At 42.4% G+C, this 19,967-nt stretch overlaps 1 protein-coding gene across 1 annotated transcript in view; it reads left to right on the top strand.

Moving 5' to 3' along the window:
* EEPD1 (endonuclease/exonuclease/phosphatase family domain containing 1) overlaps window positions 1-19,967 on the top strand; it is a 50,915-nt gene that overhangs the window by 19,946 nt on the left and 11,002 nt on the right. The window contains exon 2 of the mRNA XM_015855070.2: window positions 11,867-11,918. Coding sequence (XP_015710556.1) covers window positions 11,867-11,918 — 52 coding nt within the window. The remainder of the gene's footprint in view (window positions 1-11,866; window positions 11,919-19,967) is intronic.

Genomic DNA, 19,967 nt, shown 5'->3' with positions numbered 1-19,967 from the left:
GCTGTGCTATTTTCTAAGTACATATTAGAACAAGGGAAACACTGTCAGCTCTGTTCTTTCCAGGGAATCTTTAACATGGCACATTAATAAGTCCATGCCAGAAGATAGTCTGTTGCTTAGAAGCTCAGGAGAAGCTCAGATAAAGTCTTAGGCACCCCCACATTCCTAAGGTGTGGTGGGACCATAGTTTTGTGGAGGGTGAGACATCTCTTCTATAGTATTTGTCAATGGAAAGTTTTACAAGGCTACATAATCCTCCACAGAGAGCAGCTTGGATCTGGACAGCAGCTCCCAGTCTATGAAGCTTGGGAGGCAGCAGGTGAAAGGGTAACACAGGCAGTGGTGACATCCCATTATGTGAGGTGGTAGAGAGGGGAGTGCAGAAACTTCTTGGCTTCTTTGCTGAGCATCTCTGACCTTAGAATTCTGACCTGAAGAATTGTAGCAGGGGAGAGAGAGGAATAGGTTATTTAACCCACCTGTCTAGTCAGATGAAGCTATTTCTGTGCCAGTAAAGCCCATTGCTGCAGCGTGCATTTGCTACACAGTGTTATTGTCTTTTATAATGGGTAATACAGTATTATGTTCTATAACAGTGTGTAATCTGGGGGAGTGGCCATAGTGGCAGATGGTAACCCTTCAATCCAGGTCTTGGAGAAACACGACTGAAGCAGCAGAAGCCTTATGAAGTCCAACTAGAAGCATGTGGCTGAACACTGTGGGTGAAATGACCCCTTGCTTTAATACAACTGGGCAGTTGGCTTCTTTACTCAGGGGCTGGTGTAACACTTGAAGAGTTTATATTGAGGCACGTGGCGTCTTATATTTTTTAGAGGTTCTCAAGATGCAGCTGGGTGAAACCACAGCTGACATAATGATAGTTCCCCGTGATAGTCACAATGCTGAGGGAGTTGTTGCTTCAGATGGTCCTTTCTGACCAGTGTTTATTTGTGGTTCTCTGCTGCTCCTGGAGACAGACATTCAGGACCTGGTTGCTTTACCACACTTAATTTCTAGGAATTTTCTGAGCAGCAGTAGAGAAAAAGTGAATGGTAGTACTCAGTGAAATAGGCCATAGCTTGCTCTGCTGTGCACTTGTTGCGTGATTTCATTTTGAGCAGTCTGTCCCTTCTTAGTGTAGCTGTGCTGGGAAATCATGCCGGCAGTCTGAGCAGACGCTGCTTGGAAGGCAGCAGTAGTCTGTGAGTGTGTGGAGTCAGGCAGTTTTCCTGACTTTGAGAACCAGCGAAGGATGACATTCGCTCCTGGATTAGAGTTACAGATATGTGAAACATCCCCTGGAGGTTTCAATGAAAACCTTTCCATGTCCCTCTGATACTCAGAGCAAAGGCTATGAGAGGTTGTGGCTTTTGGCTAACCAGAAGCATGCACTTCATTTACTATAGGGAAAACAACTGAGTTGATAGATTGTCTGGTTTGCTATTTGGGCAAGCCTATAAATGACACTTCAAATGCCTATAGGCTCCATTCCCTGTTCTGTCGCAATATAAAGCTGTTAGGATATTTTGTATTTAATTCTTGCCTTTTAGCTTCTCCCTCTTTTGTGCTTTTCTTATCTGATTTATGCTTTCTTCAGGTGTAACCTCAGTATCGGCAGATAGTTATATCCTGAACATAAACATCTTAGCATTTCTGGTGGCCTAAGTGCGTAGCATCTCTGGAAGCAAAATTCCTCATGATTTGATGTCAGCTCTGTTTACGAGTGTCTCATTTATTTGGCTTTGGTGGTGTGCTTGAAAGTGACAGGCTTGGGTGCCTGCAAAATGGAGGAGTGTTACCTTTGTTGGTGTGCAGGACTTGGGTTTTCTGCCTTTGCTCCCTCTGGCCAGCTTCTTTCCACAGTTTTCAATTTCCTCACATCTTGAAATGTGCAGTTGACCTCGGTTTTAGGAGGTTGCATGCTATTTCACACTGCTCCAGAGCTTGGGTTCCAAATTACTGTGGTTTCATATTATTTTTTTAAAGCAAAGTGGGCTGGCCAAGTGTCAGTTTTGAGGAAGTCTTGTCTATCACGTCCTTTTTCCACCATATGGCATAGAGACTATAATGAGAACAAGCCAGTTGTTAGCAGTCAATCCTGCCACCATCTGTGTTCTTTGAGCCGTAGATAGATGTGCTGACTGACACGTTAAGCCCCACCAAAGTGGAAACGCTGCATTGTAAGGCTGGGCCTGCAGTGGGGGCTTTGGCAGGGTAGGTCTACATGAGCACTGTTTTGTCAGGTGAACTGGTAGATCTATATTGGAAACTTATTATTTGCCAGTGGTGGCAAGGTTTTGGTCACCTTGACAAATCTTTTCTCTATCCTTTGGCGCACACGCACGGCATGCGTGATGCTGACTGAGGTGGATAAACATGGAGGAGGTACATGCATCTTACGAGGCCTGCATTTGTGTGTGCAGATGTGTTCAGTTTTACGCTCTTGGCTGTGTTAGCTTGTGCTTTGTGAGGCAGATTTGAGCTTGTATGAATCAGATTCACAGTTATCTGTCTTAGTCATGCCTGATGCGAGCTGTGGATGAGACCTTGCTGGTCAGGACTGTGGACTTTCTGCTTTAAATATTTGCTGGGTGCTGGTAATAGTACAGCGCCACGATAATCTTTAAGTAAGCATGTTCAAATCTACATATATATATATATATATGTATGTATATAGGAGTACCTCCTTATTGTTTATGTCAGCACTTTCCTCCTTACCCAACTCTTCTTTAGCACACAGTCTTCTCAATAAAATGCTCATATGAAACTCACAATTGTGGAACTCTGCCAGCCTCTTAAAAGTATGTGTCAACGTTTGGGTGTTATCTCTTTGTTAAGAGTATATTACAAAAGACTGCAAAGTTCTGTATTCAGATTCAGCCAGGCAGCTTCAGTACTCTTCATTTAATGCCAGACTTTACTGGCACTCAGAATGAGTCTTGGTTAAGTACCACCAAACTACAGTCTCGTTCTGGGACACACGTTTAGTAGGGTGACCTGGCTTCCAGTAAGGTTTTTAAATGACAAACCCCTATCTCATGGACAAGTATATGCATGTATGACAAGGAAATATTGCATTAAGTTTCTGAGCATGATAGCATTTAACATATCTTAAATCACGTTTTGTTGATTCCCAAGTTTAACTCTGTTTTGCAGGGACGCAAAGGTAAATCCTTCAAATATAGCACCTGATAATTGCTTTGCATCCCAACCCCACAGAGTTTTATCCATAGCTTTGTTCTATGTGGCAGGATGATAGTGTAGTATTATGCTCACTCCCAAACATGCCCATGTGATTTAATTAAGGACTAGTCAGTTTTTCCAGCAGAATTGAGCTGGAAAAGCTGCCATTTCTGGAACAAGGAGGCCCTACCAGACAGGGAATGATTCAGAAGACCCAGAAAAAGAGCCAAATGCCAGACAGCACTTACATTATCAGATAATGCCTATATTTGGAAGCTCTAAGTCACCTTTGATTTTATGGGTTTCTATTTTTTCTGTTAAATCTTGGTCTCCTCCATTGTTGGACAGACTCGAACAGTTCAGTGCAAGTTAAGTAACTTGTCCATGTCCAGTTTTAATGACTCAGAGGAAATCAGTGTTGCTGCAAACACAGCGCTCTTTGTAAGCTGCTGTCTTCCTGCAAGATCATGAGGAAGCAGACTTGCTTTGAAAAGTTTTTTAAAAAACAGTAATTTATCCTAAAACTGTGAACAGTATATAGGGCATTTTCCATAATTTGAAGCCTGCTGGGTATGAGACAAACCAGTTTGAAGGGTGATGTTATTTTCTTATTACAAGAAATGCGATATGGAAGAGGGAGAATGCATTTCAGCACACTACAAATGAAATGGAAAGCCACCCTCTCTCTTTTCAAAGTACGTGGTTGGTATTCTGTTTGGTTGTTTGCTGTCTGTCACAAGTGATTTGAAGCAACCTGCATACTTTTTATGAGTAAATATGGCTGTCATCTGATTGCTTTTCTAACTTACAGTAGTGTTCTCCTGTGCTGCCTGAATTATGGTGTAGCCAAGGTCTTGGCACAGGAGTAATGCGTGAAGGTGTAGGTGGAAGTGGTGATGGAAAAGTCTTCTGTATTTCCCACCCCGAGTTGTGAATGATTTTGGAAGTTAAGCTGTGTTGCCAGTATCTGCACCTGATTCTTGATGACAGATACATGAAGACAAGGTAGCTAACTTCTGTATAATTTAATACATGCATTTGATTTGCTTGCTTTTTATTTACTGGGCGGCTACTCTATAATTATTGGATTACTGGCAGTCTCAGGCCCTCTGCAGTTTGATTGCGTGCATTTGGGAATTTGAGGGTTATTATCAGCTGTGTAGTAGATTTAAAAATATCTTTTAAAATTGAAAATAAAATAAAAATCAACAAATAATGAGTTAGAACAGAACGATCCTTTCAAGCCATTTGTCTAATTAACCTTTGCGTCTCAGGAATTGGTTTTGCTTCTGTTCAGTCAAGTGCAATGTGTCTCAGCCCTTAACAACCAACATCCCTTCCGAGGACCTTGGAAGCCTTCCACAGTACTTACTTTTGTAACTGCTGCCACTGTCTTGGCATTGCACCAGCTTGCAGAGACACAGTTGGAGAAGAACAGGAAAGGGTAAGTCGACAGCAGAAGAAAAGTCTGTGGGATGGCATCCAACTTAGCAAAGTGTTTGCAGAAAGTGCCGTGCATTCTGGGCTGATGCTTTCAGTACCCTGAACTGAGGTAGGATAGCAAATGTGTGAACATAATGAGTGAAAGTCGAATACTTATGTATGCACCCAAAAGGATTCCCCTATAACTTCCTCTAGTTTAAAAGCTTGAGGGAGTCTTCAGAAAGGGAGATTTTTCACAAGTGGAAATGAATAGATGATAGCCATTCTCCTTCTCTCTTTCCTGAAAAAGGAAGGAGCGATGTCTGTGAGATGATCTGGTATCTGGAGGATAATTTAAAGAGGATGCTTCTCTGCTGCTCTTAGTCCCCTCTACAATAGAAACCTCCAGAATTTACAGAAGGGTGGTGCTGAATGTCAGCGTCTCGCTACCCTGCAGGTATATTTTCTGGATTAGAAAAGGAATTGTGTTCTAATGGAAATTAGTATCTTTAGAGTCACAGAGAAGCTGGGGGTTCTGAGCAGCTCCCTTCTTAATTTTGCTGTAAATATCATCTTTGTTATAGCAGCACATTGCAGAGAGTAGTAATGTGTTTTCTGCTCGATTTGTCATCGCCAGGAACAGCAATTCTATAAAATAGAGCACAAGCTCTTCTGCAGTGGTTTGGATCATGTACCAGCCATTCTGCTGCAGTGTTAATGGTTCCGGCTCTACTCCCCCTACTGACATAAGAAATGTCTGTAGCAGCACAGATTTTGTCCCTTTGGAGAAAGCTTGGACTGGGTGATCCTGAGAGGAAGAAAAGAAGATGTGCGGGTCTCATTTTCCATCTAAACACCAGGAAGCTTCCATCTAAGCATAAGGAAGCACTACGTTGCTGTACAAATGCCAGAGCGCTAGCACAGGCTGCCCAGAGACTGTGAGGTCTCCTCCTTGGAGATCTCCAAAAGCCACCTGGATGTGGGCCTGAGCACCCTGCTGTGGGTATCCCTTCTTGGGCAGGGATTGGAGCAGGTGACCCTGGAGGTCCCTACCAACCTCAGCTGCTGTTGGTTGTGGTTTGGGTTATTTCATGAGCATGCCTTAGTACCTTCCAGGGTGCTAGGGAGAAGCTTGGTGTTCTTGCAACTTTACTTTCTGTTGTGCACTCGTGCTTTGAGAATATCTGCAGTCTGGGGTTTATGAATCATCGTTCCGCTATTGCAACAGCGTAGCAGTGCTGAGGCCAGAGCATCGGTTAAGCATAAATCAGACCTTTGGTATAAAAAACATTGGTCCTGCAAAATGATGGCCCCACCTCTGCAGGTGTCAGAAGGAGTATGGGAAGGGAAGAGCTGCATGCAAGAGAAAATGCAGAGAGAATTACTGAAATGGGGGGAAAAAAGGTAGTAAACTACTTCAGTTGCGTACAGTCTGTTAGCTTGGATAATGCTGCCATTTCGCCCTCTGATGCTCAGTACTGAGCATCCATAATTCATGCTTTCCCCCTTTTAGTTCCATTACAGCTTCCTTTCTCTCCATAACAAATACTCCAGCCACTCACATAATGTAATAGGATCCATGAATGCAAACATCGAGGGAGCAGCTTTTGTCTGCCTGGCATTACGCTGCGGCTTTGCCCGATGGATTTCAACTTCTCTGTTCCTTCCATTTACTCCTAGTTCCATTCCCAGCTGCAGAGCCTTGATGTGCTTTTTGGTTTTAAACCTGTGGGCAGGCAAATCAGTGGTGACTAGACATCAAGGAACAACTGCTTTCATCCAAGACAGGAAACTGCAGGAGAGCTCCCCTAAATAGATATGTATGTGTGTGTGTATTTCCCTGTCAGACTTCATGCGTGTAGATGGAGGAAGTTCACGAGGATGAAAGTCATTAAGTCTGCTTATTTTCATACTGCTGATTTTGTTGCTTTGTCTGCTTTTGTTGTTAGAACGTGTGAGAGAAAAGAGAAGTTTGAGAATTGAACGCACTAGCAAAAATGCGAGAGAGTTCTTCACGATGTGTGCGTTAACGTGTCCGCCTTGTCACCACAGCTGGAGGCACAATGCTGAGCTCACTGTCTGTGGTCAGTGCCAGGCAGCAGCACAGCTTGCTGCTCAGGGTCAGAGCTGGAGCTGGTGCTCAGATGTGTGCCCCGAGGCATCTCATGGAGCTGGATGTCGGTTGTTCTGCTGCTGGGGGTCTGCAGCTGCCCAAAGCCCTGGCCTGAGAAGCACAGTCTTGGTTTTCCTCTGTGTCACTTTTTGTCTGCTCTCTTTCTCCACTCTGCATGAAAGGAGCCAAAGAAGCACCTGCTCGGTTCTTCAGCTTCTGGCCATACTTAAAACAATTAAAAAAGCAGTTAATCACAGTCCTTCACGTTGCCCTGGCTGCCGTGGGTTGTGCCTCCATCTCCCAACCACCACAGTAAGCACACAGTTGCAAGAGCCACTTCCATAACCCATCACCATGATCATCATCAAGGACTTCAGTTGTAAGCAGCTCTTCTGGATGTTTAAAAGATCAGTTCAGGGATGTGTAAACCTACCGTAAAACTTCACCGTGGGCCAAGAAATGGTTAGGGGATCTTAAGAATAAGTGGAAGAAGTTTGTGGAGTGGAAGGGAGGAAGTAGGGAATGGTTTAATAATACTTAAATGAGTGGTTTTTGCATAAGCTATTTATAATAATGTCTGCGAGGGTTGAGACTAGATGATCTTGATGGTGCTTTTCAACCTAGGTCATTCTATGATTCTAGATGAAGTGAGATTTGATTTGATACTGCCATCCTCAGAGGTAGGGTCTAGGAAACAAAGAGAAGTGAAATAGCCTTTTTTGTTGTTAACTTAAGTCAGGCGTATGGGCTAATACCGTGGAGTTTTGGGAAAGCCTCAAGCCCTGAGCAAAGATTTATAACCTTGCAAAATGAACTGAGATTGGTTCTCAGTTCGTGCTGCTGACAGATGAGAAACCCAGCTCGGTGTGCAGGCTGCTGTTGAAAGTAGAAAGGCCCACAGAAGATCATTACTTACAGTACTATGTACTCTAAGGGACCCACAAGCAGGAGGCAGCCAGCAGAGCCAGAGGGTGGTTCTTAGGAAGGCCTTGGCATTACCTGGTGTAGGGAACCTGCTTTGGCAGGGGAGTTGGATTTGATGATCTCTGGAGGTCCCTTCCAACCCCTACGATTCTGTGGTTCTGTGATTGCAAGAGCAAAGGCGGCTTGTACGCGGTGGCAACTCAAGCAGGGAAGTGAAGTGCAGCGCAAATATGTGGTGATGGGTTGTGGTGACAAGGAATGCCCCATCCAGCAAGGAATGTATCAGCAAGTCTGTGGTAGTGGGAACAGCTTTATTCCTGCAGGGGGTAGATGGGATTCAAGAGAGGAGCCCAGTCCCACTTCTCAATAAGTAGAATATTTTCAGGAAAGGATTGCAACACTACCCCTCTGGGCAGAAATATTGTGTAGCTATAGGCATTCACTCAGCACCATGACTAATCTTCTGGAAACTCGAAGGAATTCCCTTAGAGAAGGAATGCCATGCATCACCCTCAGCCAAAAAAAGAAGTCGTCATGTGTTTCCTTGACAGCACATCATGTTTATGTATTTTTACTGCTGTAGGAGAGTTCTTCGTTCTGATTATTCCAGGATGTATCAAGTATTTCGAGTATGGTCAAGGTGCAAGGATATTAAATGTCAGTAGTTTTGTTTGAAGGGATGACAGAGAGTAATTGAGTCAGTAAGTACTTTCAGAATAGTTTCGGATACAGCCAGGGCCGCTTTCGTCATGTCAGTGCAGTTACTTGAAGTGTAGATTTATTACTAGTGTACTTGAAAGCTGGTGGATTAGAGCAGGCGCTCTGGTAACCAAAAGGTTTTAGAGAGCTCGTTTTTCTCCAGCTTTTTTCTTGAGCTGAGGATGCTGCAGCTGAGGATGAAATCAAAGACCGTAGGGTATTTAAACAGTGCACATAAAGGCAATTTGGAACAGACAGCAAGAGCCTGGGATCAGCGTAATCTTTTAGTAACTGACTTTGCTTTTCTGCTTCATCAGAACTGTCTCCCAGTTGCCAAGCAGCAATGTTCCCTTCTGCATTGAAATCCTCTGCAGACATATAAGCTACAAACACCACATGTGGGTATGTGCTGCTTCCAGTGTTTGTGGGATTGCTGATGGACTGCTTTTTCTCAAAGCGTGAAACCTCCAATGCAGCACCTCTGAAAGAAGCTGCATGTCTAAGCTGACCTTGCAGAAAGCAGCACATAGAAACATTAGTCGGAGCTGCTGTAAGAGATAGTAGTAAATAACTGGCCGTGAAGCATAATTTTCCAGGCTGTGGTTCAGTGACAGTGCTTCAAGGGAAGAAGCTTCTTGTGTGATATATGGAGGGTGTATGTCACCTGAGTGGAAAACAATGAGGAGATTTCATAAGATAACTCAGAAAACACCGATCTCTGTAAGTTTAGAACAGTAGTGGAAAGCCCTTTCTTAGTGAGAGTCAAACACAAGCCACCAAAACTGTTGTTGCAAGTCTTGGAACAGCTTAGAATTCACTTTTTCTGTATCCCTACAGGACATGAATGTTTAGAGGGGGGGCTCTTCACCTCCAAGCGAAAGTACAGCACCCTTGTAAATACGATGAGATAAAGTGAAAAGGATTCATCCTTCTTATTTTATTACTTGTTTTTCTCTAACTCGGTGTAAATTGTTTTAAATACAAACACACCGGCTTGAGGAATTTTTGCGGGGTTTTTTGACTGTAAATGGGAGGGTAGGTCTGTGCAATAAGATGTTTATCTCTACTGAAAACAGTACTTGTATTTTGGCTGTCTATTTCGTCTTTCATCTGCAGCTGTTGAGTGTCGGGTAGTCCACAATTAATGTTTGTGAAATAGATCAGTAAATTGTTAGAAGCATCAGCAACATCAGGTGATGAATTTTGCCTTTAATGATCAAGCATTCAGAGTTTCAGGCAACGGCAGCCTTCAAAAGGAAAATAAAAAAGTAATTTGCGTAATTACAAAGCTGCTGTACAGCTTTTGAAAGGGGGTGGCAAATTGCAAGCTTTCACTGCGTGCACACGGACTTGAAGCAGTCTTTGTAGAACTCCCACTGGCTGTCAGCACTCTGAATTTCTCCATACATGCGTGCTAGACTTCTTCCCTCTTGCCTTTCCTGTGCTTCTCCAGAATGTACTGTGCCAGAGGCTGGGCACCCAACACTAAGAGGTGAGCCATGAATTCAGAGGCGGGCCTTGATTGTGGCTGCATCAACACTACCTACATTATTTGGAGAATAGTGATATCCATGATATATAAGCCAAAGTTCCTTCCGAAGTTCAGGGCAGCGCACATTCTTGCAGTATTTTTAAATGGAGGTCTCTCATTGCTTCTGTACTTCAGTGGATTACCTTTTGTTCCTGATCATCTCCCTGTTCATTGGATCATAAAATGGCTTGGGTTGGAAGGGACCTCAAGGATCACCAAGCTCCAACCCTCCTGCCTCAGGCAGGGCCACCAACCTTCATGTTTAATACTAGACCAGGCTGCCCAAAGCCCCATCCAACCTGGCCTTGAACACCTCCAAGGATGGAGCATCCACAACCATTTCTGAACCACCTCCAGTCCTCTCTGTCTTAGGTTTTAGAGGTTGGGAATTGATGGTCTGGGGATATATTATAATTCTCTGGATGTTGGCTTTTTGTGATGCTTTTGAAGATGTCTGAAATGTGGAAATACATTAAAGTGTAAAGACATTTGCACTGAGGGGTTTAGGCTGCGAATACTTGTAATGGAAAGCACTGTAATACAATAGAAGGAGAGACATACATGATTAATGTATAGGACATTGGTGGATTTTCCAGAATTATGCAATATTGCTCTAAGGTTCAGAGAGCCTGATAAAACTTCTTGTAGTAGTGCATGGCAGATTATATCCTCCGGTAGACTGCTACAACAGCTCTGCACCCTGTATTGAAGATGAACTTCTTAATGTAGTGGCTCTTTGCTGTGACTGCCTAGAGTCATGAGAGTCATTTAAACAATGTTTATATGCATCATTTGACTCTTCCACTGCAACACGAAGGTTTGTGTCACCCTGAGTAAAGGAAGTTTTCCTTGGTTTTACAAGGGTAATATACTGAGCAAGTGTTTTTGAGATAGGGTAAGGTCATTAAGGGAATCTGTTACCTAAATTGTGCATCTGTTGGACATCGTGCATGGAAAAATCACTGTTGTTTTGTACTGGAAAAGACTGAAGGATGAGTTCAGTGTAGAATGCAGTGACTTGAAAAGAATGGGGAATTGACTCTAGTGAGATGTGAATGGTTTGAACAACTGTAGAGTTTCATCTGCTTTCAGGTTCCTTTCCACCCTAGAGGCCCTTCAGTTTGGTGGGGATGCAGTAAGGTCTCTTCCTGAAATTCCTTTGTCTGGGCAAGATTGTGCTTTTGTAGTAAATGGGGGCATGTACAAGTAGCTGATCTCTAAGAAGAATAGGTAATTTACAATTACTCATTAAAATGATGATGAAAATGTAGATGTGGTACAAGATTCTTCGACGTACCTTAGTTTAGCAGTGATTTTATCGGAGTAACTGGGCTTACAGGGCAAAACCCTGATGGGATAACTTGTTAAAAGTAGTTGGGTAAGCAGGTTTTAGCCTCTGGAGGTAAACAGGAAAATTTCAGTAGGTGAGGAAGTTTGGTTTTGCTTAGCAAGTGGCCTTATTGGAATAGTTGCTGATCAGTCTCTATGGCCCCTACTTTCAGTTATGCATGTTTTCCTCCTATCTCCCTCAAATTTCTTGAGCTGGGTCGTCTTAGTTACTGTATCTCATTTGTAATACTGTAAATCCCTGGGAATGGCAATTGCAAAACTCATCAGAGTTGTTGATACTGAAGAACTGAGTTGATTAAAAATGATAGAAATGTTTATATTCTTTCCCTGTGTTCAGAAGGTCCTCCAGTGTTAACTTAGGGTATTAAAAATGTAATGATTAATGCAGTTTCTCTGTAAATCAGATTCAGATGTGCATGGAAGGCATAAACCAGATCTCTTTGGGACAGCTAAATCAAAGCAAAGTAACACTGTTTCTCGGTTGCTTTATGTTATTATATCCTGAGTGCTTTTTCAACTGTACTAATATAAACTTCCAAGCGTGAAACTAAAAGGAGAAGTTCAGATCTGCTGTTACTTGTTTTTCTGTAATGCTTGCAATGGAGTGATTCACTCTTTCTTTTCTGTTGTGTTTTTTCTTACAGTATCAAGCTTTTGGCTGTGCAGGAGCTGCTCGACAGAGAAGCACTGGAAAAGGTATTTAAAATGCGTCCAGAATAGCAGTGGTAATATGTTGAAGCTCTTAAAGCGCTCTATGTTAGTTGGATTTCTTAACTCTGTGGCATAAAACAGGACCACTTTCTACCTACGTGGCACATGTAGTTGAGGGGGCAACATTTAGTCTAAGTTGTCTGTTTCTGGTGTTTTTTACATAATCTTGGAAGGTTCACAGCCACTCCTTTTGCCAAACAGGTTAATATTACCAACCTGTAGTTGTTTGCAGTAGTCAGCTTCTCTGGCATTTCACACCCAGTAAATTTCTCACCTTTTTGTCAGGCGTGTACCTCCCCTTGGCCCAAGGCCTCCGAAAACAAGGCTTAGACAGAAAAAGTGACCTCAGCCTGGTGGGAATTGCTGTTTTTGCCATTGTTTGAAGTTTTGCAGGAAGGTCTTCAGAACAACTCTGCTTCAGAAAAATGATTTTTCTAAATCGAGCTCTGAATATTTGATATCTGCTTTCATACAATGCCAAGTTCCAAGAATTTAAAAGGCCAGTTTAGCCCTCTGGAAAACAGCGCTATGGAATTATGTAAGTTTAAAGAAATGTAGTTGTCTTCATTTGTTAAATACAGGAGGCTAAACGTAGCCTAGAACAAGATTCCTTGCTCTCCCTACTTGCAGGTTCAGGCGTGAGAAAGCATGCTGAGTTTTGTATTTGCGAATCATTTATCCGCATGATATTGCAGGAATGCAGAATATTATTAAATAATATTTTAATATTCATTACAAGATTGTTTTTCAGTTGGTTCCTTTTTTCATGGGAAGATTTCTGTACGTTAGCTGTGGACATGATAACCTAAAATTATTGCACAACAATTTCTAGTCTATCATTATTTCCTTGGCTACAATGATCTATGTTGGGTTTTTTTCTATTATATAGTCTTACATATTTTATCGTTCTTACATAGTTTTCCCACCTTGGCCACTGAAAATGATCCCACCATGAGAAGCTTCGTGTTACGCAAAACCACAGCTTGATGAATTTTCTAAATCCTGATGGATGTTAGTGGAAATTTGGCCAAAAGTCTCCCATAATTTTTTGCATTTACGTTGAGAGTTGTGAAGGCAGAATGGTTGATAGAGTGCAATTATAAGTGCTGGGTCTTAACCAGTTTGTCTTACCCTTGGTGCTGCTCGTCAGGTGTTTGCCTCTGTGGAGCGCTGCTGGCACCTTAAGTACCCCAGAAGCCCATTAATTAAACAGGAAAATAATTGATGAGCTCAGCGAAACAGGCAGGTCATGTAAGAATACAAGGCTCATCTCTACTTGGAGAAAAGTCTGTGTGGAAGATGGTATTGTTTGTGTTTGTTTTGGCCACGGACCCTCAGGCCGTCCCAGCAGGTACCTGTATAGCATGGCAAGCACGTTAACTTGCTAACCCAGCTCACCCTGGCTGTCACGGGATGGTGTTGCTGACATATTGGCATTCCTCTGCTGCAAAAGGGCTTCTGACTCTTGCCCAGGGTAGTCATGAATACAGGTGGCAGGATGCCAAGTGCTAGCTTGCCTCTATGACAGTCTCCTTCCCACAAGGGTTTGAGGCCACCCAGGCTTCAGAGAGAAGTATTTTAGGTACCCAGGTGTGCTGGTGTGCCTCATCCCACAAGGCGCTTCGTTTCTTCTGCCAGGAGCACAGCTCTGGGTCATTCTTTTTAAGTAGTAAATTAGCTCACCTTTGCTTAATTTCAGCAGAGAGAGTTCCGTTTATGTTTGCTGTTCCTCCAACCTGCATGTTTAAAAGGAAGTAGTGGGGTGGACTTCTCCATTCTTCTGCGTGTTTTGTGTGCCCGCTGCAGGGAGCACTTCCTTCATCTTTTAGTTTGGGATAGACATCCCATGCAGACTGCCTATGGTCTGCATAGCAGACTTGGGGTAAGCTGAATCCTTGCAGTATTTATTCCAGTAAAAGCAACATTTAAGCACATGTAGAGCAGGAGACTAAACTGAAACGGGTAGGATTGCTCCCATTAGCTGCAGTCAGCCTTGGATCAGTACTTCCATGCAATTCAGTTTGGGTGTGGGTGTTATCCTTGACGTTTGCTGTGATTTTGTGTTTCAGTCACCTGTAAGTAGTTCATTTGCGTCTGGCTGTATCTCTGTGAAACTTGCTATTTTGGTAATATACAAAGCTAAAAATATCCTTGTATTCTGTCAAAAGATTCCTCTAGGCATTAACTCTGCTTCTTGAGTTCCTCTCTCCTTGAGAGTTAAGTTATTGTGGAAAGTTGAATATTCTGTACAACAACTTTCTACTTAGTAAACCACTGATGGCATTTTATAAGGCGAGCTTTCTTTTGGGATCAAGTAATGGTAAGCCATTATGTTCCTAATTGTGTATTAATAAATAAGCACACCTGCTGTTACTTGAGATGAGAAAGGACCATGCAATTTACTCCAAAGATGAAGCATTTTGCTGCTTTCCCACCTAGTAAGCACAAGTTGTGTAATTCTATCTGCTCAGCAGTTTTTAGAAGTGTGGAATTCATCTACAGAACAACAGTTGTTCTGCTTGCTGCGAGAAGTGATTTGGAGATACACCAGGTAGGCTTATGTAAGGTCGGAATTGGGGTAAGAGTGTTGAAGTTGATAGACAGATCAAGCTGCAGGAGAACAAGTTCCATATCAAGTTCTGTCTGTGTGAGTGACTGCAAATTTCTGTTCTGTGAGCTTGGACCGAGAGGTCAGTGAAATGGAAGTAAGAAGAGAAATTGATTACCAATATGCTCACATTCTCTGTGTGGGGATTTTCACCTTCACTGGTGGAGCTTTGGAAGTCACAAATAAAAAGAGGTTGAAAGTCCTTTACCTGGTGTTGAGGTCCTGTAGCTATGAAGTGTAGGATACATTAGTCAGGCACCAGATATGGTTGTATAGCTTCTAGATGACTTAGTACATGGTATGTTTATCCACTGGGCACTAATGCTGGTGCAGACACAAAGAGCTGGGATGATAAAATCAGTAAACTGATCAGGCTTCTTCAGATAATTTTTTCTTCTCTGTACAAAAAGTTCTTCCTTTCCTTGAAGAGAGCATCTTTATCCCATTGAATAAAACTGAAAGCTGAGCACGCAAATGTAAGCAAGCAAATGCTAGAATCTGAGCTATTTTTCTTCTGACTTTTTCCCTACCAATACCAATAGCTGGAATTGTCTCCCATGGAAAGGAAGCCCATTTCCTGTGTTTTGTCACTCACAGGGAAGAGTAGATGCCTGTATGTGGGTGATGCTGCTACACACAGTGCCTTCCTGTCATGTTGAATTTTCATACCATGCCTGAGGAATCAGTGAGCCACAACTGGAGTGACTCCGAGGAGATGGCTTGATTTAGTAAGAGAATTTAGTATTCTGATCGGTAGCTACATGTCAGCAATCAGAAGTGGGGTTTGTCTGAGGGGAAATGCCTCTGAGTGTTGAACAGGGTGAGTAATTTTGTCTACTTTTACAGGGTAAAACCTGAGAGACCAGGACAAGAGGGGGTGCTTCTTTCTTTCTGGTGGCATCACGCTAACAGCAAAATTTCAGCTACTGTGAAAAATGAGCTTATAAATGCTGAGCTGCCCTGTGCATTCCCTGCTGTAGTGTTTGCCTTTCTACACGGCGCACAGAGAATTTTAACTAGAAATTTGCTTTTGTTTTCTTGATCCAGGGTACTGTTTCCTCCAGATATTATCTGAACATAAAAAGTCTGACGTCAATCGAGGTTCCAGAATTTCCAGTATGAAATGAATCTGCTGGAGGTTTTTTATTTATCTTTTGTCTGCTTTTGAGTAGATTGAGCCAGATCAGTGTTTAATCATGATTAAAACCCATTGTAATCTCAGTCCTTTATAAAATCCCTCTCAGAGCCAGGCAGGTTGTTTATTTGTGAAAGGTTATCCCTAGGAACTTTGCAGTGTTTGGAAGAGAGCTCCTGTAACATGGGTAAGCACAAGCACATCACTTCTCACTTGCATGGCAATAAATACATGCGTGTGTGCACTTGCTAGTTGTAGCTGCACTATAATACGGCTTCACACGAAGCAACTGGTCTCCTGAGGCCACTTGTCATGCTCATCACCTTGGTAAGAATGCTCAGCGGCTGCTCATGTCCTAAATGCTGCCCTTGCAAGCAAACCATGCTCATCTCATTCAGGCCAGCTCAAACATGGGAGCTGTCATCGATGACTCCTGTGGGAAGCACAGGGAAGGGCTGCTGGCATCCCCACTGCAGATGATGTGACTGCTGTCTGAGCTCTGCAGGTTGAACCACTTGGAGTGTAGCTGTTGCCCGTGCAGCCAAAATATCCTGTGGTGTCACTGCTGTTAAGTCCTCTGGAGAGCAGCATGTTGCAGTAGTCTCTGAGGGGTAGGGGTTGTCCTAAGCTCTTGCAATCTTCCTTTTCTTTAGAACTGCTGATTAAAACCTATAAGGCGATTGACGGTGAATGAATTAGTTACTGGAAAACAGTCACATTTACTGTCTGTTTTCAGAACTGCCCCTTCCAGAAAGAGGTTGACCCCTGTGAAACTTAAATATGGTAGGATGTATCATACGGATGTGAACATCAACTTTGCTCTCACTCAGAAATGGCATATCAGATGGCGTTCAGGGGAGTCATGATGTTCTGCTATTGAACTGTTGACACCACCTCTTACAATATGGGAGTCTTCTTCCAGGTTATCCCATACATGTGGTCTGCAGCATAGGAAGCACGTGGTCAGGACAGTCCCGTGGCCTCTATGGGAGGGGTGGGTGCTGCAGGGTGAGGACAGAAGACCATCAGTGGCTCATACAAACCTTTAGATAAAGAATGTGCTGTTTCAGAGAGGAATCGGTGTCAAATCATTATTATCCTTGAATCAAGAATTAGAAGTGTGAAAAAGAATTAAGAAGTTTATGAGATTAAAAACAAACAAACAAACAAAAAAACAAAGAAGGAAAGAAGAATTTGAGATAATGTTCTAATATCCAAGAAATAAATAATGGAATAGGATACAAGACAGATACAAATAGCTTTCCAGAAGGTGGCACAGTGTCCTGTAATGTGGTGTAATCAATGCCTGAGGGAAGAATAAATGAGACTGGTAATGGTTGAGTCGTATTGTATTACTCTTCTCTTCCTTGTTTTTGGGTTCTTATCATGGGAGAGAATGTTTGTTCTAAACAGAGATGTAAATTAGTCAGGGAAGACTGTAATATAACAGTAGAAAAGGAACGGATGGAAGTAAAATGCCCTGTAAATAATTATTTGTGTTGGAGGTCTTTATAGAGGAGGTGATCAAACTGACATAATAATGAGAGCTGTTCCTTTCTCCTTTGTGTCAGAATAGTTTCCTTAACATATTGCTTTATTCTTTTTCATGATGCATGTCAGCACAGTCCATCTTTACCTCTCTGTATATCCCAGAAGTTTCAAAAAGACCCTAATATCTTGCATCTGTGGAAATGAGTAAACTTTGTCATTGTAGTGGATTGAGACCTAATTATCTCCTGTGCTTGTTCAGTTTTTCTTGATAAATAACATTCAAAACTGTATGATTTCCCCATTCCCTTTTGTTCTTTTTTTGTCGGCACAATGTCTTCCCACAGCTTCTCCTTTGGCTCGAGGCTGTGTGCAGGTAAGGAGACTCAGGTCATGGCAAAAAGTTCACTGGATTCATTTGTTTGGTTTTAACTGGTGAACAAGAAACCGGTTCTTATCACTCTTGGGTCTCATGTTTCATAGGCAGGCTTTTATTTGTGCTAAGTTCTAATAAATTAATGTTCAGTTCATTGTGTGTATTGGGTGAGTACCACTGTCCCAGTGATATGGTTTTGCACCACGCTGTGGAAATTGACAGGAGCTTCCTAGTTGCATGAGAAAACCATTGGCCCAGGGACTAAAAATGAAAGAAAAAGAAAGTTCTCAGAAAGGTACTGACTCCTGGTTGCCTGCTGCCTCACATCTAGTTCAAATGCATGCACAGGTTAGCTCTCCAAACATTACTGCACAAGCTGTGGCTCTTAGAGTGTTAGCCATGATCGTAGAATCATAGAATGGCTTGAGTTGGAAGGGACTTAAAGATCATCTAGGTTCCAGCCTCCCTGTCGCGGGTATGGTATAATGTGGAGTACATTTTTGTGCATTGGCTAAGCATTCAATAGCACACCTCGTGGAGGACTTGGAGCTCTATGCTGGTTACTGCTTCAAGCACACTCTGTAGCAGTATGCTTGTAATATTAAAAAAATAATCATCTATTGCCTCATTGCCTTAATAATCTCAGTAATACTTCCCTAAGCAGATGTGTGTGTTCCCTGAGAGATGCTCTGTGCTTTTTTTTCTGATGGCTGAAGTGAAGGCAAAATGAAACTTGTCTTCTTTGTTTGGAAATAATGAGATGGAAAGAAGGAATAATGAATAAGCAACTGAACATTTACAGCAGACAGCGCAGTAATAAGGAAATAATTCATCTGTGTTACAGCTATGATTTTAGCAGAGCCAACCAGTTGAGCAGACGGCTTTATTGCAATATAGGAAAAGTGCTTGAACTCAACCACTCGTCTCCTGTAAAAGCAGCTTGATGGGAAAAGATACCCTTGTAATCATGAGGGCTTTTTCTTTGTTCGTTTTTATAGCGTATCAGCTCCCTTAGCGTGCCATTATGCTGTTAATGATTATACTGCACTCATGCAGACAAAAACACTTACTTGAGAGAGCTTCAGGAAGGAACTGTGAGGCTTTATGCCCATCCTTGACAAGCACTTGAGCCTTAATTCTGGTATTATGTTTAAAATAATGTTCTTAAGGGTAAGAAAATAAGTCTTCGGGAAAAGTCTTCTGCAAAATAAGTCTGTCCCATGCAGCACAAGGAAAGAGGTTGGCTTGTAGAAGAAACACAAGAAATTAAAAACCCACAAAACTGCTCGCGTGCAGAAGTTGGCCAGTATGGATGTTCTCCTTCATAGCGAAAAGGCAGCATACATTTCTGCCAAGCAGACATGATGATTGCTTCCTATTAATTGACAGCCTGGTGAAAGGTGTTTCATGCCCTGTTTTGACAGCATGTAGTTGAGCATCGTGCATCCACCTTTAATAGTGCCCCAGCATTAAGTTACTGCATTGCCTCCTTCAGTTATTTCTCTGCTCTGCACCGGAGGTTTCCATGTCTTCCTTTTCAAACTCTATAAAAAGACATTGTTTATATCAATAATAACTAGTGTTTTGAATGAAGCTAGAAGGACACGCCAGTAAACGATCTGAATTGTTGTCCCAGGAACACTGTGATTAAAAGACGAGCCCAGAACTGTTTTTATGGGCTACAATCTGTTTTTTCAATCATATTGTCAAGGATAAAGAATGTAATTTCCTCTCAGATATTACAAGGAATTAAGCAGTCGAGTGACTGTGGGGAGCTGCATGTAATCTATCTGGGAGGACGGCATAGAAAGCTCATTGTTAATTTTTTCCAAAATAAGGACTCAGAAAGGAAAACAAATAACTCGAGGGTGCAAACTAATGTTCCTATCACACCCCAACCGGTCCTTCAAAGCCTCATTTAATGAAGAAATAAATAAATAAATCTGCTTTGATTTGGGACAGGTTTGTGTTATGGAAACAAATCATTATAAACTTTTGATAACGGAGATAATGTTAAATTTATCAGCATAATTATTTCCCGCGCATTCATGGAGTACAATGGGTGAGTAATAGAGCAGCTGCGGAACAGAGCCTCGTGTTCCAGTTTGGTTCTAATCCACGGCCTGGCTCAACCCAGGAGGTTTCCCTTTTTCTGTACTGAACATAGAAATGATCTTTGCAGCAGAGTTTGGAATTCAGGACAAGGGTTGCCACGTGGCTTGGATGATGAGGCTGTGGCATGGTAGATGCTTGCTCTCCAGACCATAGCGTGGTGCTTGAGGCAGTGAGGAGCTAAAACAAAGAAATCCTTCCTCTGTGGATGTCTCTCTGAAATACTGGTCTGCTATGTAAGAAGCAGAAGCAGCACATTTTCCAGCCAAGATTGAGCTATGCTCATTGTACCTAACAGAAAGAACAGGAATTGAT

This window comes from Coturnix japonica, chromosome 2 (genome assembly GCF_001577835.2).
Source record: "Coturnix japonica isolate 7356 chromosome 2, Coturnix japonica 2.1, whole genome shotgun sequence".
NCBI lineage: Eukaryota > Metazoa > Chordata > Aves > Galliformes > Phasianidae > Coturnix > Coturnix japonica.
This window is presented reverse-complemented; position numbering and strand designations above follow the sequence as displayed.